We start from the raw sequence: 20451 nt of genomic DNA on the forward strand, positions 1-20451 counted from the left end.
GGTTCCCTCAAGGCTTGGCTGGACTCCCGCTCCGGGAATTCCCGGATTCCAGCTGGGATCAAAGATTTGGGTCCTCAAATTCCAGGATTCCAGCTGGGATCCAAGATCCACCTTGGCCATTCCCATGGATTCGGGTCCTTGAGTGTGGAGAAGGTTCCCTCAAAGCTTGGCTGGTCTCCCCGCTCTGGGAATTCCAGGATTCCAGCTGGGATCCAAGATTTGGGTCCTCAAATCCCAAGATTCCAGTTGGGATCCAAGATCCACCTTGGCCATTCCAATGGATTCCCATGGATCTGAGTCCGTGAGTGAGAAGAAAGTTCCCTCAAAGCTTGGCTGGGTTCCTGCTCTGGGAATTCCAGGACTCCAGCTGGGATCCAAGATCCACGGCCGTTATTCCAATGGATTTGGGTCTTTGAGCGTGGAGAACGTTCCATGAAAAACTGGGTGGGATCCTGAGCGTCGACAGCGTTCCAAGAAGGTGTGGCTGGGTTCCCTCTCTGGGAATTCCAGGATTCCAGCTGGGATCCAAGATCCACCTTGGCCATTCCAAAGGATTCCCAAGGGTTTGGGTCCTTGAGTGTGGAGAAGGTTCCCTCAAAGCTTGGCCGGGTTCCTGCTCTGGGAATTCCAGGATTCCAGCTGGGATCAAAGATTTGGGTCCTCAAATCCCAAAATTCCAGTTGGGATCCAAGATCCACCTTGGCCGTTCCAATGGATTCCCATGGATCTGAGTCCGTGAGTGAGAAGAAAGTTCTCTCAAAGCTCGGCCGGGTTCCTGCTCTGGGAACTGCAGGATTCCAGCTGGGATCCAAGATCCACCTTGGCTATTCCTGGATTTGAGTCCTCAGACCCCAGGAATCCAGGTGGGAACAAAGATTGGGTCCTCAAATCCCAGGATTCCAACGGGGTTCAAAGAGCCACCTTGACTTTTCCTGGAATCCCCAGATTCCAGCTGGGATCCAAGATCCACCTTGATCATTCCAATGGATTCCCATGGATCTGAGTCCGTGAGTGAGAAAAAAGTTCTCTCAAAGCTTGGCTGCACTCCTGCTCTGGGAATTCCAGGATTCCAGCTGGGATCAAAGATTTGGGTCCTCAAATCCCAAAATTCCAGTTGGGATCCAAGATCCACCTTGGCTATTCCAAAGGATTCGGGTCCTTGAGTGTGGAGAAGGTTCCCTCAAAGCTTGGCTGGGTTCCTGCTCCGGGAATTCCAGGATTCCAGCTGGGATCCAAGATTTGGGTCCTCAAATCCCAAAATTCAAGCTGGGATTCAAGATCCACCTTGGGCATTCCCATGGATTTGGGTCCTTGAGTGTGGAGAAGGTTCCCTCAAAGCTTGGCCGGGTTCCTGCTCTGGGAACTGCAGGATTCCAGCCGGGATCCAAGATCCACCTTGGCTATTCCTGGATTTGAGCCCTCAGACCCCAGGAATCCAGGTGGGAACAAAGATTTGGGTCCTCAAATCCCAGGATTCCAACGGGGTTCAAAGAGCCACCTTGGCTTTTCCTGGAGTTCCAGGATTCCAGCTGGGATTCAAGACCCACCTTGGTCATTCCCATGGATTCGGGTCCTTGAGTGTGGAGAAGGTTCCCTCAAAGCTTGGCTGGGTTCTCGCTCGGGGAGTTCCCGGATTCCAGCTGGGATCAAAGATTTGGGTCCTCAAATCCCAAAATTCCAAGTGGGATCAAAGGCTCACCTTGTTTTTTCCTGGAATCCCCAGATTCCTGCTGGGATCCAAGATCCACCTTGATCATTCCCATGGACTCCCATGGATCTGAGTCCGTGAGTGAGAAGAAAGTTCTCTCAAAGCTTGGCTGCACTCCTGCTCTGGGAATTCCAGGATTCCAGCTGGGATCAAAGATTTGGGTCCTCAAATCCCAAGATTCCAGCTGGGATCCAAGATCCACCTTGGCTATTCCAAAGGATTCGGGTCCTTGAGTGTGGAGAAGGTTCCCTCAAAGCTTGGCCGGGTTCCCGCTCCGGGAATTCCAGGATTCCAGCTGGGATCCAAGATTTGGGTCCTCAAATCCCAAAATTCCAGTTGGGATCCAAGATCCACCTTGGGCATTCCCATGGATTCGGGTCCTTGAGTGTGGAGAAGGTTCCCTCAAAGCTTGGCCGGGTTCCTGCTCTGGGAATTCCAGGATTCCAGCTGGGATCCAAGATCCACCTTGGCCATTCCTGGATTTGGGTCCTCAGACTCCAGGAATCCAGGTGGGAACAAAGATTTGGGTCCTCAAATCCCAGGATTCCAACGGGGTTCAAAGAGCCACCTTGACTTTTCCTGGAATCCCAAGATTCCAGCTGGGATCCCAGATCCACCTTGGTCATTCCCATGGATTTGGGTCCGTGAGTGTAGAGAAGGTTCCCTCAAAGCTTGGCTGGTCTCCCGCTCTGGGAATTCCAGGATTCCAGCTGGGATCAAAGATTTGGGTCCTCAAATCCCAGGATTCCAGCTGGGATCCAAGACCCACCTTGGTCATTCCCAAGGGTTTGGGTCCTTGAGTGTGGAGAAGGTTCCCTCAAAGCTTGGCCGGGTTCCCGCTCTGGGAATTCCAGGATTCCAGCCGGGATCCAAGATCCACCCCGGTTATTCCTGGATTTGAGCCCTCAGACCCCAGGAATCCAGGTGGGAACAAAGATTTGGGTCCTCAAATCCCAAAATTCCAGCTGGGATCCAAGATCCACCTTGGTCATTCCCATGGATTCCCGTGGATCTGAGTCCGTGAGTGAGAAGAAAGTTCCCTCAAAGCTTGGCTGCACTCCTGCTCTGGGAATTCCAGGATTCCAGCTGGGATCCAAGATCCACGGCCGTTATTCCAATGGATTTGGGTCTTTGAGCGTGGAGAACGTTCCATGAAAGACTGGGTGGGATCCTGAGCGTCGACAGCGTTCCAAGAAGGTGTGGCTGGGTTCCCTCTCTGGGAATTCCAGGATTCCAGCTGGGATCCAAGATCCACCTCGGCCATTCCAAAGGATTCCCATGGATTTGGCTCCTTGAGTGTGGAGAAGGTTCCCTCAAAGCTTGGCTGGGTTCCTGCTCCGGGAATTCCAGGATTCCAGCCGGGATCCAAGATCCACCTTGGTTATTCCTGGATTTGGGTCCTCAGACTCCAGGAATCCAGGTGGGAACAAAGATTTGGGTCCTCAAATCCCAGGATTCCAGTTGGGATCCAAGATCCACCTTGGCCATTCCCATGGATTCCCATGGATCTGAGTCCGTGAGTGAGAAGAAAGTTCCCTCAAAGCATGGCCGGGTTCCTGCTCTGGGAATTCCAGGATTCCAGCTGGGATCCAAGATCCACGGCCGTTATTCCAATGGATTTGGGTCTTTGAGTGTGGAGAACGTTCCATGAAAAACTGGGTGGGATCCTGAGCGTCGACAGCGTTCCATGAAGGTGTGGCTGGGTTCCCTCTCTGGGAATTCCAGGATTCCAGCTGGGATCCAAGATCCACCTCGGCCATTCCAAAGGATTCCCATGGATTCGGGTCCTTGAGTGTGGAGAAGGTTCCCTCAAAGCTTGGCCGGGTTCCCGCTCTGGGAATTCCAGGATTCCAGCCGGGATCCAAGATCCACCTTGGCTATTCCTGGATTTGAGCCCTCAGACCCCAGGAATCCAGGTGGGAACAAAGATTTGGGTCCTCAAATCCCAGGATTCCAACGGGGTTCAAAGAGCCACCTTGACTGTTCCTGGAATCCCAAGATTCCAGCTGGGATCCCAGATCCACCTTGGTCACTCCCATGGATTTGGGTCCTTGAGTGTGGAGAAGGTTCCCTCAAAGCTTGGCTGGGTTCCCGCTCTGGGAATTCCCGGATTCCAGCTGGGATCAAAGATTTGGGTCCTCAAATCCCAAAATTCCAGTTGGGATCCAAGATCCACCTTGGCCATTCCCATGGATTCGGGTCCGTGAGTGTGGAGAAGGTTCCCTCAAAGCTTGGCCGGGTTCCTGCTCTGGGAATTCCAGGATTCCAGCTGGGATCAAAGATTTGGGTCCTCAAATCCCAGGATTCCAACAGGGTTCAAAGAGCCACCTTGACTTTTCCTGGAATCCCAAGATTCCAGTTGGGATCCCAGATCCACCTTGGCCATTCCAAAGGATTCCCATGGGTTTGACTCCTCGAGCGTGGAGAACATTCCATGGAAAACTGGGTGAGGTCTGGAGTGTGGAGAAGGTTCTGGGCAGGTCTGGCTGGGTTCCCACTCCGGGAATTCCAGGATTCCACTTGGGACCCAAGATCCACCTGGATTATTCCTGGCTTTGAGTCTCCGGATTTGAGGATTCCCCTTGGGACCCAAGGCCCACCTTGGTTTTTCCTAATCCTGGTCCTGATCCTGATCCCACCCATAATCCCAGTCCCAATCCCAACCCCTCCCAGCTCCTGGAAAATCTCCCTTCCCTTCCAACCCATAAAAACCCGCGACTGAAGCCCCGAATCCCAAAATCTAATCCCTAAAATCTGGGATTAAATCCCCAAAATCCAAACCCTAAAACTCATTCCGTTTTCCGGATTTTTCCCAGAATTGCGACCCCACCTCGAGCAGGAGCGGCCCAAATCCCAAAATCCAAATTCTATAATTGTGGGATTAAACCCCAAAACCCCACAAAACCTGGGATTAAACTCCCCAAACCTCCAGATTTTGCTCATTCCCGTTTTCCCCATCCCGGAGTTTTCTGGGAATTCCGCCCCCACCTCGAGCAGGAGTGGCCCAAATCCCAAAATCCAAATTCTATAAACTCAAGATTAAAGCCCCAAAACGACATCAAAACCTGGGATTAAACCCCAAAACTCCACAAAAACCCCGGGATTAAACCCCCCAAACCCCCAGATTTAGCTCATTCCCGTTTTCGGGATTTTTCCCAGAATTCCGCCCCCACCTCGAGCAGGAGCGGCCCAAATCCCAAAATCCAAAATCTGTAATTGTGGGATTAAACCCCAAAACCCCACAAAACCTGGGATTAAACCCCCCAAACCCCAAAATAACCTGGGATTAAAGCCCCAAAACTCCATAAAAATCCAGGATTAAACCCCCAAAACCTGGGATTAAAGCCCCAAATCCCAACATTCCAACCCTCAAACCCAGGTTTAAAGCCCCCAAACCCCATAAAAACCTGGGATTAAACCTCCAAATCACAAAATTCAAACCCTAAAACCTGGAATCAAAATCCCATAAAAACCTGGGGGTAAAACCCCATAAAGCCCAGAACGAAACCCCCATAAAACCCGGGATTAAACCCCAAAACCCCACAAAACCCAGGATTAAACCCCCCAAAGCCCCAGATTTTGCTCATTCCCATTTTCCCATTCCGGATTTTTCCGGGAATTGCGCCCCCACCTTGAGCAGGAGCGGCCCAAATCCCAAACTCCAAATTCTATAATTGTGGGATTAAAGCCCCCAACCCCATAAAAACCCCGGGATTAAAGCCCCAAATCCCATCAAAACCTGGGATTGAGACCCCAAAACCTGGGATTAAAGCCCTAAATCCCCACATTCCAACACTAAAACCCAGGATTAAAGCCCCAAAACTGGATAAAAACCTGGGATTAAAGCCCCAAAACTCCACAAAAACCTGGGATTAAAGCCCCAAAACTGGATAAAAACACGGGATTAAAGCCCCAAAACTGGATAAAAACCCGGGATTAAAACCCCAAAACCCCACAAAAATCTGGGATTAAACCTCCAAATCACAAAACTCAAACCCTAAAACCTGGAATCAAAATCCCATAAAAACCTGGAGTAAAACCCCATAAAGCCCAGAACGAAACCCCACAAAAACCTGGGATTAAACCCCAAAACCCCACAAAACCCAGGATTAAACCCCCCAAACGCCGAGATTTGGCTCATTCCCATTTTCCCATTCCGGATTTTTCCGGGAATTGCGCCCCCACCTCGAGCAGGAGCGGCCCAAATCCAAAATCCAAATTCTATAATTGTGGGATTAAAGCCCCCAACCCCATAAAAACCCGGGATTAAAGCCCCAAATCCCATCAAAACCTGGGATTGAGACCCCAAAACCTGGATTAAAGCCCTAAATCCCCACATTCCAACACTAAAACCCAGGATTAAAGCCCCAAAACTGGATAAAAACCTGGGATTAAAGCCCCAAAACTCCACAAAAACCTGGGATTAAAGCCCCAAAACTGGATAAAAACGCGGGATTAAAGCCCCAAAACCGGATAAAAACCCGGGATTAAAACCCCAAAACCCCACAGAAATCTGGGATTAAACCTCCAAATCACAAAACTCAAACCCTAAAACCTGGAATCAAAATCCCATAAAAACCTGGGATTAAAACCCCATAAAGTCCAGAATTAAACCCCACAAAAACCTGGGATTAAAGCCCAAAACCCCACAAAACCCAGGATTAAATCCCCCAAACCCCCAGAATTTGCTCATTCCCGTTTTTCCCGTCCCCATTCCCGATTTTTCCGGGAATTGCGATCCCACCTCGAGCAGGAGCGGCCCCAGCGACTCCTTCTCGATGACGCCCTGGCTGCTGGAGGAGATGTCGGATTTCTGCACGTCGTCATCCGGCGTCTTCTCTGCAAAAACGAATTTTTAAACCCAAAATTCAATTTTTTAAACCCAAATCCACGTAAAACATCAAATTTGGGTTTTTTCCCCCAATAAAAATCTGAAAAAAATTGAAATTTTCAATTTTTCGACACCAATTTTGTGGGGAAAATAATTTTTTTTTTTTTTTTTTTTTTTTTTTTTTTTTTTTTTTTTCTGGAGTTTAATTCTGGATTTTTTTTGCTCTTTGGGCAGATGAATCTGGAGATTGGAGTCAATATTTCCAAAAAACTGTCCCCGTTATTTAAAATAAATTTTGCCTGTTTTATCCAGATTTTTTCTGCACCTTCCTGATTTTTCCATGAATTTCCCCACGCATTTCCCCCCAAATTTTCCCTGAATTTTTCTCTGAATTTTCCCCCAAACTTCTCCCCCATTTTCCCAGAATTTTCCTCTAAATTTTTCCTATTTTTTGCAACTTTTCCCCGATTTTTTCCCAAATTTCCCCCCAAAATTTCCCGAAATTTTCTTCCAATTTTCCCCCACATTTTCTCCTGATTTTTTCCCGAATTTTCTCCGGTTTTGCCCTGTATTTCTCTTGGTTTTGACAAATTTCCCCCAAATTTTCCCCCAAATTTTCCCCAACTTTTACACAAATTTCCCCCAAATTTCCCCCCATTTTCCCGACATTTTTCCCAAATTTTTTCCACTTTCTCCTGATTTTTCCAATTTGCCCCCAAATTTTCCCTGAATTTTCCCTGAAATGTCCTGAATTTCTCACAAAATTCCACATGAATTTTCCCCAAAATATTTCCAAATTTCCCCCACATTTTTCATGATTTTTTCACAAATTTTTTCCCCCAGTTTTTTCCCCATCTTCCCAGAGTTTTTCATGAATTTTCCCCAAATTATCCCTGATTTTTTCTTGCATTTCTCCCAAATTTTTCCCTAAACTTCCCCCAACTTTTCCCGGGGTTTTCCCCAAATGTTCCCCTGATTTTTCCCTTTTTTTACCCACATTTTCCCCGAATTTCTCCCAAACTTTTCCCTGATATTGCCCAATATTTTCCTGAATTTCCCCCTGATTTTTCCCCACTTTTTTTTAAAGTTTTCTCTGAATTTTTCACAATTTTTTCCCCATTCCCCCCCCCAATTTTTTTAGATTATACTCCAATTTTTCCTGATTTTTTCCTAAGCTTCATCCAAATTTGCCCTGAATGTTTCCCACGACTCTTCCTCAATTTTTCCCAATATTCCCCCAAACTTCACCCAAACTTTCCCCAAATTCTCCTCCGATTTTCCCCCAAATTTCCCTGAATTCACCCCAAATTATCCTCAATTTTCCCTGATTATTCCCCTGTATTTCCCCAAATTTCCCCCAAACTTTCCCTCTATTTCCCCAATTTTCCCCCAAAAAATTTTCCCCAATTTTTCCCTGGATTTCCCAATATTTCCCCAAATTTTCCCCCACATTTTCCTCCATTTCCCTCAATTTTCATCCATTTTTTCCCAAATTTTTCCCAAATTTTCATCCATTTTTTCCCAAATTTTCCCCATAAGTTCCCTCTATTTCCCCTGCATTTCCTCCAATTTTTCACCCATTTTTCCCTGAGTTTTCTCTACATTTCCCTCAGTTTTTCCCCAAATTCCTCCCAACTTTTTCCCAATTTTTCCTGAATTTCCCCAAATTTCCCACCCTTTTATCCCTGGTTTTCCCCAAATTTTCCCCCATTTTCCCCCCAATTTTTTCCAAATTTCCCACATTTTTCCCCCAAATTTTCCACCATTTTCCCCAATTTTCCCCTAAATTTTCTCCCCATTTTCACCAAAATTTTCCTGAATCTTCCCCAAACATCCCCCAATTCTCTTCAATTTTTCCCTGGATTTCCCCACATTTTCCTCCATTTCCCCCAATTTCACTCATTTTTTCCCAAATTTTTCCCAAATTTTCATCCATTTTTCCCAAATTTTTCCCAAATTTTCTCCCCATTTTCCCTTTTCTTTCCCAATTTTTCCCTAAATTTTCTCCCCTTTTTCACCCAAATTTTCCTGAATCTTCCCCAAACATCCCCCAATTTCCTTCAATTTTTCCCTGTATTTCCCTATATTTTCCTCCATTTTCCCCCAATTTTCATCCATTTTTCCCAAATTTTTCCCAAATTTTAATCGATTTTTTCCCAAATTTTTCCCAAATTTTCCCCACAAGTTCCCTCTATTCCCCCTGCATTTCCCCCAATTTTTCACCCATTTTTCCCTGAATTTTCTCCACATTTCCCTCAGTTTTTCCCCAAATTCCCCCCCAACTTTTCCCCAATTTTTGCTGAACTTCCCCAAATTTCCCACCCCTTCATCCCTGATTTTCCCCAAATTTTCCCCCATTTTCTTCCAAATTTCCCACATTTTTCCCCCAAATTTTCCACCATTTTCCCCCAAATTTTCCCTAAATTTTCTCCCCATTTTCACCCAAATTTTCCTGAATCTTCCCCAAACATCCCCCAATTCTCTTCAATTTTCCCCTGTATTTCCCCACATTTTCCTCCATTTTCCCCCAATTTTCATCCATTTTTTCCCAAATTTTTCCCAAATTTTCATTCATTTTTTCCCAAATTTTTCACAACTTTTCCCCCACATTTTCCCCCCATTCCCCACTTTTCCCACCCTGCTCGAGGCGCTTGATTTGCTGGATCTGCTCCACGTTTTTTTTTCAGGATGTGCCAAATTTTTCCCAAATTTTCATCCATTTTTCCCCAATTTTTTCCCAATTTTCATCCATTTTTCCCCACGTTTTTCCCAAATTTTCATCCATTTTTTCCCAAAATTTTCCCCAATTTTCAACCATTTTTTCCCCAATTTTTCCCAACTTTTCCCCCAATTTTCCCACCCTGCTCGAGGCGCTTGATCTGCTGGATCTGGTCCACGGTTTTTTTTCAGGATGTGCCAAATTTTTCCCAAATTTTCATCCATTTTTTCCCAAATTTTCCCCAAACTTTCATCCATTTTTGCCCACATTTTTCCCAAGTTTTAATCCATTTCCCCCAAATTTTTCCCAAATTTTCATCCATTTTTCCCCAAATTTTTTCCCAAATTTTCATCCATTTTTTTCCTAAATTTTTCCCAAATTTTCATCCATTTTTTCCCAAATTTTCCCCCAATTTCCATCCATTTTTCCCCACATTTTTCCCAAATTTTCATCCATTCTTTTCCCAAATTTCTCCCAAATTTTCCCCCAATTTCCCCACCCTGCTCGAGGCGCTTGATCTGCTGCATCTGGTCCATGGTTTTTTTCAGGATGTGCCAAATTTTTCCCAAATTCTCATTCATTTTTTCCCCAAATTTTTTCCCAAATTTTCATCCATTTTTTTCCTAAATTTTTCCCAAATTTTCAACCATTTTTTCCCAAATTTTCCCCCAATTTCCATCCATTTTTCCCCACATTTTTCCCAAATTTTCATCCATTCTTTTCCCAAACTTTTCCCAAATTTTCCCCCAATTTCCCCACCCTGCTTGAGGCGCTTGATCTGCTGGATCTGGTCCATGGTTTTTTTCAGGATGTGCCAAATTTTTCCCAAATTTTCATCCTTTTTTCCCCCAAATTTTTCCCAAGTTTTCATCCATTTTTCCCCAAATTTTTCCCAAGTTTTCATCCATTTTTTCTCAAATTTTCCCCAATTTTCATCCATTTTAACCCAAATTTTTCCCAAATTTTCATCCATTTTTTCCCAAATTTTCCCCCAATTTCCATCCATTTTTCCCCACATTTTTCCCAAATTTTCATCCATTCTTTTCCCAAATTTCTCCCAAATTTTCCCCCAATTTCCCCACCCTGCTTGAGGCGCTTGATCTGCTGGATCTGGTCCATGGTTTTTTTCAGGATGTGCCAAATTTTTCCCAAATTTTCATCCTTTTTTCCCCCAAATTTTTCCCAATTTTCATCCATTTTTCCCCACATTTTTCCCAAATTTTCATCCATTTTTCCCCACATTTTCCCCCAATTTTCAACCATTTTTTCCCCAAATTTTTCCCAATTTTCATCCATTTTTTCCCAAATTTTCAACCATTTTCCCCCCAATTTTCCCCAAATTTTCATCCACTTTTTCCCCAATTTTTCCCAACTTTTCCCCCACTTTCCCCACCCTGCTCGAGGCGCTTGATCTGCTGGATCTGGTCCACGGTTTTTTTCAGGATGTGCCCCTGCTCGGGTTTGCCCCCGAGCGAGTCGAGCTCGCCCAGGTTGGCCGAGAGCAGCTCGGCCAGCTCGGCCAGGTAGCGCTGCTCCTGCTCCCGCCGCCGCTTTTCTGAGCTGTAAAAATAAAAATAATTATAAATAATTAATATTTTATTTATTTATCCCAAATATTCCCCCATTCAGAGCAGCTCGGCCAGGTAGCGCTGCTCCTGCTCACGGCGACGTTTATCTACACTGTAAAAATAAAAATAATTATAAATAATTAATAAATAATTCATAAATAATTCATAATTTAATTCTTTATCTCAAATATTCCCCCATCCACAGCAGCTCGGCCAGGTAGCGCTGCTCCTGCTCGCGGCGACGCTTATCAATGCTGTAAAAATAAAAATAATTATAAATAATTAATATTTTATTTATTTATCCCAAATATTCCCCCATTCACAGCAGCTCGGCCAGGCAGTGCTGCTCCTGCTCACGGCGCCGTTTATCCACGCTGTAAAACACAAAAATAATCAAAAATAATCCAAAAAAATTCATAATTTAATTCTTTATCCCAAATATTCCCCCATTCACAGCAGCTCGGCCAGGCAGCGCTGCTCCTGCTCGCGCCGCCGTTTATCAACGCTGTAAAAATAAAAATAATTATAAATAATAATAAATAATTCCTGTTTTATTTCTTTATCCCAAATATTCCCCCATCCACAGCAGCTCGGCCAGGCAGCGCTGCTCCTGCTCGCAGCGCCGCTTTTCTGAGCTGTAAAAATAAAAATAATTAAAAATAATTCATAATTTATTCACAATTTAATTCTTTATCCCAAACATTCCCCCATTCACAGCAGCTCGGCCAGGTAGCGCTGCTCCTGCTCCCGCCGCCGCTTTTCTGAGCTGTAAAACACAAAAATAATCAAAAATAATCCAAAAAAATTCATAATTTAATTCTTTATCCCAAACATTCCCCCATTCACAGCAGCTCGGCCAGGTAGCGCTGCTCCTGCTCACGGCGCCGCTTTTCTGAGCTGTAAAAATAAAAATAATTATAAATAATCATAAATAATCATAAATAATCATAAATAATCATAAATAATCATAAATAATTCATAAATAATTCCTGTTTTATTTCTTTATCCCAAATATTCCCCCATTCACAGCAGCTCGGCCAGGTAGCGCTGCTCCTGCTCCCGCCGCCGCTTTTCTGAGCTGTAAAAATAAAAATAATTAAAAATAATTCATAATTTATTCACAATTTAATTCTTTATCCCAAACATTCCCCCATTCACAGCAGCTCGGCCAGGCAGCGCTGCTCCTGCTCCCGCCGCCGCTTTTCTGAGCTGTAAAAATAAAAATAATTATAAATAATCCATGATTTAATCATAAATAATTCATGTTTTACTTATTTATCCCAAATATTCCCCCATTCACAGCAGCTTGGCCAGGCAGCGCTGCTCCTGCTCCCGCCGCCGCTTTTCTGAGCTGTAAAAATAAAAATAATTAAAAATAATCATAAATAATCATAAATAATTCATAAATAATTCATAAATAATTCCTGTTTTATTTCTTTATCCCAAATATTCCCCCATTCACAGCAGCTCGGCCAGGCAGCGCTGCTCCTGCTCGCGGCGCCGCTTGTCCACACTGTAAAAAATAAAAATAACTAAAAATAATCCAAAATAATTCCTGTTTTATTTGAGCTGTCAGAGATAAAAATAATCAAAAATAATTCATATTTTATCTCATTTTCCCAAAATATTCCCCCATTCAGAGCAGCTCCTGCTCACGGTGCCGCCTCTCCGAGCTGTCAGAAATAAAATAATTCACATTTTATCTCCTTTCCCCAAATTTCCCCATTATTCCCAATTTTTCCTCATTTTTCCCCAATTTTTTCCTGAATTTCCCAATTTTTCTCTGATCTTGTCCTGATTTTTCCCGATATTTTTCTCAAAATTTTCCCCCGTTTTTCCCAAATTTTCCCTGAATTTTCCCAGATTTCCCCAGAATTTTTCTCAATTATTTTCTGATTTTTTCCCAAATTTCCCCACTATTCCAAATTTTTCATTTTTTCCCAATTTCTTCCACGTTTTTCCCCAATTTTTTCCTGAATTTCCCAATTTTTCTCTGATTTTGTCCTGATTTTTCCCAATATTTTTCTCAAAATTTTCCCTACATTTTCTTGAATTTTCCCCCGTTTTTCCCAAATTTTCCCTGAATTTTCCCAGATTTCCCCAGAATTTTTCTCAATTATTTTCTGATTTTTTCCCAAATTTCCCCACTATTCCAAATTTTTCATTTTTTCCCAATTTCTTCCATGTTTTTCCCAATTTTTCTCTGATTTTGTCCTGATTTTTCCCGATATTTTTCTCAAAATTTTCCCTACTTTTCCTTGAATGTTCCCCCATTTATCCCAAATTTTCCCTGAATTTTCCCAGATTTCCCCAGGATTTTTCTCAATTATTTTCAGATTTTTTCCCAAATTTCCCCTGGATTTTCCCCAAATTTTCTCCCGATTTTTTCCTAAATTTCTCTCAAAATTTTCCCAGTTTTTTCTAATACTTTCCGAATTTTTTCTCCTTTTTTTCCCAAAATTCCCCTGAATTTTCCCCGAATTTTCTCCTGATTTTTTTCTAAATTTCTCTCAAATTTCTCAAAATTTTCCCAATTTTTTCCCAAATTTACCCCGATTTTTTCCAATTTTTTCCAAATTTTTTCTCCTTTTTTTTTCCCAAAATTCCCCTGAGATTTTCCCCAAATTTTCTCCTGACTTTTTTCTAAATTTCTCTCAAATTTCTCTCAAATTTTTCCCAAATTTTTCCAGTATTTTCCAATTTGTTTCTCCTTTTTTTCCCAAAATTCCCCTGAAATTTCCCCAAATTTTCTCCTGATTTTTTCCTAAATTTCTCTATAATTTCGCTCAAATTTTCCCCAATCTTTTTCCCTGAAATTCCCTTAATGCTTTCGGAATTTTCCCCTGAATTTTCCCAAAATTTTCTCCTAAATATTTCCGCCAATTTTCTCCTGATTTTCTCCCAAATTTCCCCCAATTTTTTCCAAAATTTTTCTCCATTTTTTCCCGAAACTCCCCTGAGATTTTCCCCAAATTTTCTCCTGATTTTTTTCTAAATTTCTCTCAAATTTTTCCCAAATTTTTCCGATATTTTCCAATTTGTTTCTCCTTTTTTTCCCAAAATTCCCCTGAAATTTCCCCGAATTTTCTCCTGATTTTTTTCCTAATTTTCTCTCAAATTTCTCTCAAATTTTTCCCAATTTTCTCTAATATTTTCCAATTTTGTTTCTCCTTTTTTTCCCAAAATTCCCCTGAAATCTCCCCGAATTTTCTCCTGATTTTTTCCTAAATTTCTCTCAAATTTTCCCCAATGTTTTTCCCTGAAATTCCCTTAATGTTTTCGGAATTTTCCCCTGAATTTTCCCCAAATTTCTCCTAAATATTTCCCCCAATTTTCTCCTGATTTCTCCCAAATTTCCCCCAAATTTTCTCCCGATTTTTTCCTAAATTTCTCTCAAATTTTTCCCAATTTTTCTAATATTTTCAAATTTTTTTTCTCCTTTTTTTCCCAAAATTCCCCTGAATTTTCCCCGAATTTTCTGATTTTTTCCCTAAATTTCTCTCAAATTTCTCTCAAATATTTCCAAATTTTTCCCAAACTTCCACAAATTTTCCCCAATTTCCCCTGAATTTTCCCCGAATTTTCTCCCTTTTTTCCTAAATTTCTCCCAAATTTCCCACTATTTTTTCCAATATTTTTCTCCTTTTTTTTCCCAAAATTCCCCTGAATTTTCCCCGAATTTTCTCCCGATTTTTTCCTAAATTTCTCTCAAATTTTTCCCAATTTTCTCTAATATTTTCCAATTTGTTCCTCCTTTTTTTCCCAAAATTTCCCTGAATTTTCCCCAAATTTTCTCCTGATTTTTCCTAAATTTCTCTCAAATTTCTCTCAAATTTTTCCCAATTTTCTCTAATATTTTACAATTTTGTTTCTCCTTTTTTTCCCAAAATTCCCCTGAACTTTCCCCAAATTTTCTCGCCATTTTTTCCTAAATTTCTCTCAAATATTTCCCAATTTTTCTACTATTTTTCAATTTGTTTCTCCTTTTTTTCCCAAAATTCCCCTGAATTTTCCCCGAATTTTCTCCCGATTTTTTCCTAAATTTCTCTCAAATTTTTCCCAATTTTCTCTAATATTTTCCAATTTGTTTCTCCTTTTTTTCCCAAAATTTCCCTGAATTTTCCCCAAATTTTCTCCTGATTTTTCCTAAATTTCTCTCAAATTTTTCCCAATTTTTCCCAAATTTACCCCGATTTTTTCCAATTTTTTCCAATTTTTTCTCCTTTTTTCCCAAAATTCCCCTGAATTTTCCGCGAATTTTCTCCCGATTTTTTCCTAAATTTCTCTCAAATTTTTCCCAATTTTTTCCAATATTTTCCAATTTTGTTCCTCCTTTTTTTCCCAAAATTCCCCTGAATTTTCCCCGAATTTTCTCCTGATTTTTTCCCCGTATTTCCTCAGAATGTTCCCCGATTTTTCCCCGATTTTTTTGCCAAACTTGCCCGTATTTCCCCCAAAGCGCGGGCGGTTCCCGGGCCGTGGGTTACCTGTGCGGGGGCTCGCAGGGCGACGCTCGGCGCTTGCGGCTCTCGGCGCCGGCGGCGTCCCCGGCACCGTCCCCGAGGCCGCTCATGGTGCCGCCTACGCAGCTCCTGCGGGGAACAACGGCAACTTTTTGGGGAAAAATCACGGGAATTTGGGGAAAAATAACGGGAAACCAACGGGAAACCAAAGGGAATTTGGGGAAAAATAATGGGAATTTGGGGGAACAACGGGAAACCAAAGGGAACTTGGGGAAAAATAACGGGAATTTGGGGGACAAAGGGAAACCAATGGGAAACCAACGGGAATTTGGGGAAAAATAACGGGAATTTGGGGGAACAACGGGAAACCAACGGGAATTTGGGGAAAAATAACGGGAATTTGGGGAACAACGGGAAACCAACGGGAATTTGGGGGAGACAATGGGAAACCAAAGGGAATTTGGGGAATTTGGGATTTGCCCGGGAATTTGGGGGAAACAAAGGGAAAAGGGAATTTGGGGGGAACAACGAGAAACCAACGGGAAACCAAAGGGAATTTGGGGAAAAATAACGGGAATTTGGGGGAACAACGGGAAACCAAAGGGAACTTGGGGAAAAATAACGGGAATTTGGGGGACAAAGGGAAACCAATGGGAAACCAACGGGAAACCAAGGGGAATTTGGGGAAAAATAACGGGAATTTGGGGAAAAACAACGGGAAACCAAAGGGAATTTGGGGAAAAATAACGGGAATTTGGGGGAACAACGGGAAACCAACGGGAACTTGGGGGGACAACGGGAAACCAACGGGAATTTGGAGGAACAACGGGAATTTGGGGAATTTGGGATTTCCCCAGGAATTTGGGGGAAACAACGGGAAAGCAAAGGGAATTTGGGGGAACAACGGGAAAAGGGAATTTGGGGAAAAGCAACGGGAAAAGGGAATTTGGGATTGCCCAGGGAATTTGGGGGAAACAACAGGAAAAGGGAATTTTGGGGAATAACGGGAAAAGGAAATTTGGGATTCCCTTGGGAATTTGAGGAGAAACAACGGGGAAAGGGAATTTGGGGGAAACCACGGGAAAAGGGAATTTGGGGAATTTGGGATTTCCCCAGGAATTTGGGGAAAACAACGGGAAAAGGGAATTTGGGGGATTTGGGATTGCCTGGGGAATTTGGGAAAAAACAACAGGAAAAGGGAATTTGGGGGGAACAATGGGAACCCAAAGTGAATTTGGGGAAAAAATAACAGGAAACCAAAGGGAATTTGGGGGAACAACGGGAAAGCAAAGGGAATTTGGGGAATTTGGGATTTGCCCGGGAATTTGGGGGAAACAACGGGAAAAGGGAATTTGGGGGGAACAACGGGAAACCAACGGGAATTTGGGGAATTTGGGGAACAATAACGGGAATTTGGGGGCACAACGGGAAACCAAAGGGAATTTGGGGGATTTGGGATTTCCCCGGGAATTTGGGGGAAACAAAGGGGAAAAGGGAATTTGGGGGGAAATAATGGAAAAGGTAATTTGGGATTGCCCGGGGAATGTGGGGGAAAACCACAGGAAAAGGGAATTTGGGATTGCCCAGGGAATTTGGGGGGAATAACGGGAAAAGGGAATTTGGGAATTCCTTGGGAATTTGAGATGAAACAACGGGAAAAGGGAATTTGGGGAATTCAGGATTTCCTTGGGAATTTGGGGGAAACAATGGGAAAAGGGAATTTGGGGGGGGGGAAATAACGTGAAAAGGGAATTTGGGGAGAAAAACCGGGAAAAGGGAATTTGGGGGGGAATAACGGGAAAAGGAAATTTGGGGGATTTGGGATTTCCTCAGGAATTTGGGAGAACAACGGGAAACCAAAGGGAATTCCGGGGGAATAACGGGAAACCAACGGGGATTTGGGGGATTTGGGATTTCCCCGGGAATTTGGGGGAACAACGGGAAACCAAAGGGAATTTGGGGGATTTGGGATTGCCCGGGGAATTTGGGGGAATGACGGGAAAAGGGAATTTGGGGAATTTGGGATTTCCTCGGGAATTTGAGGGAAACAACGGGAAACCAAAGGGAATTTGGGGGAAATAATGGGAAAAGGGAATTTGGGGGATTTGGGATTTCCTCAGGAATTTGGGGGAACAACGGGAAACCAAAGGGTATTTGGGGGGGACAACGGGAAAAGGGAATTTGGGGGAAATAACGGGAAAAGGGAATTTGGGATTTCCTTGGGAATTTGAGGAGAAACAACGGGAAAATGGAATTTAGGGGAATAACGGGAAAAGGGAATTTGGGGGAAAACAACAGGAAAAGGGAATTTGGGATTTCCTCAAGAATTTGGGGGAAAACAATGGCAAAAGGGAATTTGGGATTGCCCAGGGAAAAGGGAATTCCTCAGGAATTTGGGGGGAACAATGGGAAAAGGGAATTCCTCAGGAATTTGGGATTTCCTCAGGAATTTGGGGGAAAACAACGGGAAAAAGAAATTTGGGATAGCACAGGGAAAAGGGATTTCCTTGGAAATTTGGGGGGAACAACAGGAAAAGGGAATTCCTCAGGAATTTGGGATTGCACAGGGAAAAGGATTTCCTCAGGAATTTGGGGGAAAAAAACAGGAAAATGGAATTCCTCGGGAATTTGGGATTGCCAAGGGAACAGGAGGAGCTGGGAGGGGATTCCAGGGTGTTTGGGGTTCCTGGGATTCCCAAGGATTTGGGATTCCCAGGGATTTGGGATTCCCAGGGATTTGGGATTTGCAGTACTCCCATGAATTTCAGATTCCTGGGATTTTCGGGGATTTGGGATTCCCAATATTCCCATGGGATTTTGAATTCCCAGAGATTTGTGATTTCTGATATTCCCAAGGTATTTTCAGTTCCCAGGATTCCCAGGAATTTCAGGTTCCCGGGGGTTCAGGATTCCCTGGATTCTCAGGGATTTGAGATTCCCAACATTCCCAGGCTTCAGATTCCCGTGGGTTTTAGGGATTCCCCAGGATTTTGGGGACTCGAAATGATTTAGGATTCCAAATGCACCCAGACATTTGGGATTCCCAGAGATTTCAGATTCCCAAGGATTTGGGATTCTCGGGGATTTGGGATTCCTGGTACTCCCAAGGGTTTCAGGTTCCCAAGGATTTGGGATTCCCGGGGATTTGGGATTCCTGGTACTCCCAAGGGTTTCAGGTTCCCAAGGATTTGGGATTCCTGGGGATTTGGGATTCCTGGTACTCCCAAGGGTTTCAGGTTCCCAAGGATTTGGGATTCCCGGGGATTTGGGATTCCTGGTACTCCCAAGGGTTTCAGGTTCCCAAGGATTTGGGATTCCCGGGGATTTGGGATTCCTGGTACTCCCAAGGGTTTCAGATTCCCAAGGATTTGGGATTCCCGGGGATTTGGGATTCCTGGTACTCCCAAGGGTTTCAGGTTCCCAGGATTCCAAAGGGTTTGGGATTCCCGGGGATTTGACATTCCCGACATTGCCAAGGATTTGGGACTCCCGGCACGGAACTGTCCCTGTTCCCAGCAGGGAACTGCTCTGGTTCCCGTTCCTGTTCCCGTTCCTGTTCCCATTCCCAGCACTGAGCCGTTCCCGTTCCTGTTCCCGTTCCCATTCCCGTTCCCAGCACTGAGCCGTTCCCGTTTCCACGCTCAGCACAGAACCGCTCCCGCTCCCGTTCCCATTCCCGGTGTGGAGCTGTTCCTGCTCCCAGCACGGAGCCGTTCCCATTGCCGAGACGGAGCCGCTCCCGTTCCCATTCCTGTTCCCAGCACAGAACCGCTCCCGTTCCCATTCCCGTTCCTGCTCCCGTTCCTGTTCCCGTTCCCAGCACAGAGCTGTTCCCGTTCCCGTTCCCGTTCCCGTTCCTGTTCCTGCTCCCGTTCCCGTTCCCGTTCCCAGCACGGAGCTGTTCCCGTTCCTGTTACGGAGCCGTTCCCGTTCCTGTTCCCATTCCCAGCACAGAGCCATTCCTGTTCCCAGCACGGACCCCTTCCCATTCCCGTTCCCGTTCCCAGCACAGAGCCGTTCCCATTCCCATTCCTGTTCCCGTTCCTTTTCCCGTTCCCGTTCCCGTTCCCAGCACAGAACCGTTCCCATTCCCGTTCCCATTCCTGTTCCTGTTCCTGTTCCCATCACGGAGCTGTTCCCGTTCCTGTTACGGAGCCGTGCCCGTTCCTGTTCCCATTCCCAGCACAGAGCCATTCCTGTTCCCAGCACGGACCCCTTCCCATTCCCGTTCCCATTCCCAGCACAGAGCCATTCCTGTTCTCATTCCCAGCACAGAGCATTCCTGTTCCCATTCCCGTTCCCGTTCCCATTCCCATTCCGGTTCCCAGCACAGAGCTGTTCCCGTTCCCGTTCCCAGCACAGAGCCATTCCCATTCCTGTTCCCGTTCCCAGCATGGAGTTGTTCCTGTTCCCGTTCCCGTTCCCGAGCCATTCCTACAACAGAGCCGTTCCCGTTCCCAGCACGGAGCCGTTCCCATTCCCGTTCCCATTCCCGGCACAGAGCTGTTCCTGTTCCCAGCACGGAGCTGTTCCCATTCCTGTTCCCATTCCCGGCACAGAGCCATTCCCATCCCCGTTCCCATTCCCATCCCCGTTCCCATTCCCGTTCCCATTCCCGTTCCCATTCCCGTTCCCATTCCCGTTCCCATTCCCATTCCCATTCCCGTTCCCATTCTCATCCCCGTTCCCATTCCCATTCCCGTTCCCATTCCCGTTCCCATTCCCATTCCCGTTCCCATTCCTGTTCCCGTTCCCATTCCCATTCCCATTCCCGTTCCCGTTCCCATTCCCATTCCCATTCCCGTTCCCATTCCCATTCCGGTTCCCGTTCCCGTTCCCGTTCCCGTTCCCATTCCCGTTCCCATTCCCGTTCCCATTCCTGTTCCCATTCCCATTCCCGTTCCCGTCCCCGTTCCCATTCCCATTCCCGTTCCCGTCCCCGTTCCCATTCCCATTCCCGTTCCCGTCCCCATTCCCGTTCCCATTCCCGTTCCCGTTCCCGTTCCCATACCCATTCCCGTTCCCGTTCCCATTCCCGTTCCCATTCCCATCCCCGTTCCCGTTCCCGTTCCCGTTCCCGTTCCCATTCCCGTTCCCATTCCCATCCCCGTTCCCGTTCCCGTTCCCGTTCCCATCCCCATCCCCATCCCCATCCCCGTCCC

General features: G+C 44.9%; 1 protein-coding gene across 1 annotated transcript in view; it reads right to left on the reverse strand.

Annotated features, from left to right (window-relative positions):
- Window positions 1-20451, reverse strand: part of LOC134416636 (nuclear receptor coactivator 1-like) — a 68531-nt gene that overhangs the window by 37953 nt on the left and 10127 nt on the right. The window contains exons 2-4 of the mRNA XM_063153392.1: window positions 15314-15418; window positions 10652-10818; window positions 6453-6547 (exon numbers count right to left, since the gene is read on the reverse strand). Coding sequence (XP_063009462.1) covers window positions 6453-6547; window positions 10652-10818; window positions 15314-15399 — 348 coding nt within the window. The 5' untranslated portion in view covers window positions 15400-15418. The remainder of the gene's footprint in view (window positions 1-6452; window positions 6548-10651; window positions 10819-15313; window positions 15419-20451) is intronic.

This window comes from Melospiza melodia, chromosome 3 (genome assembly GCF_035770615.1).
Source record: "Melospiza melodia melodia isolate bMelMel2 chromosome 3, bMelMel2.pri, whole genome shotgun sequence".
Lineage (NCBI taxonomy): Eukaryota > Metazoa > Chordata > Aves > Passeriformes > Passerellidae > Melospiza > Melospiza melodia.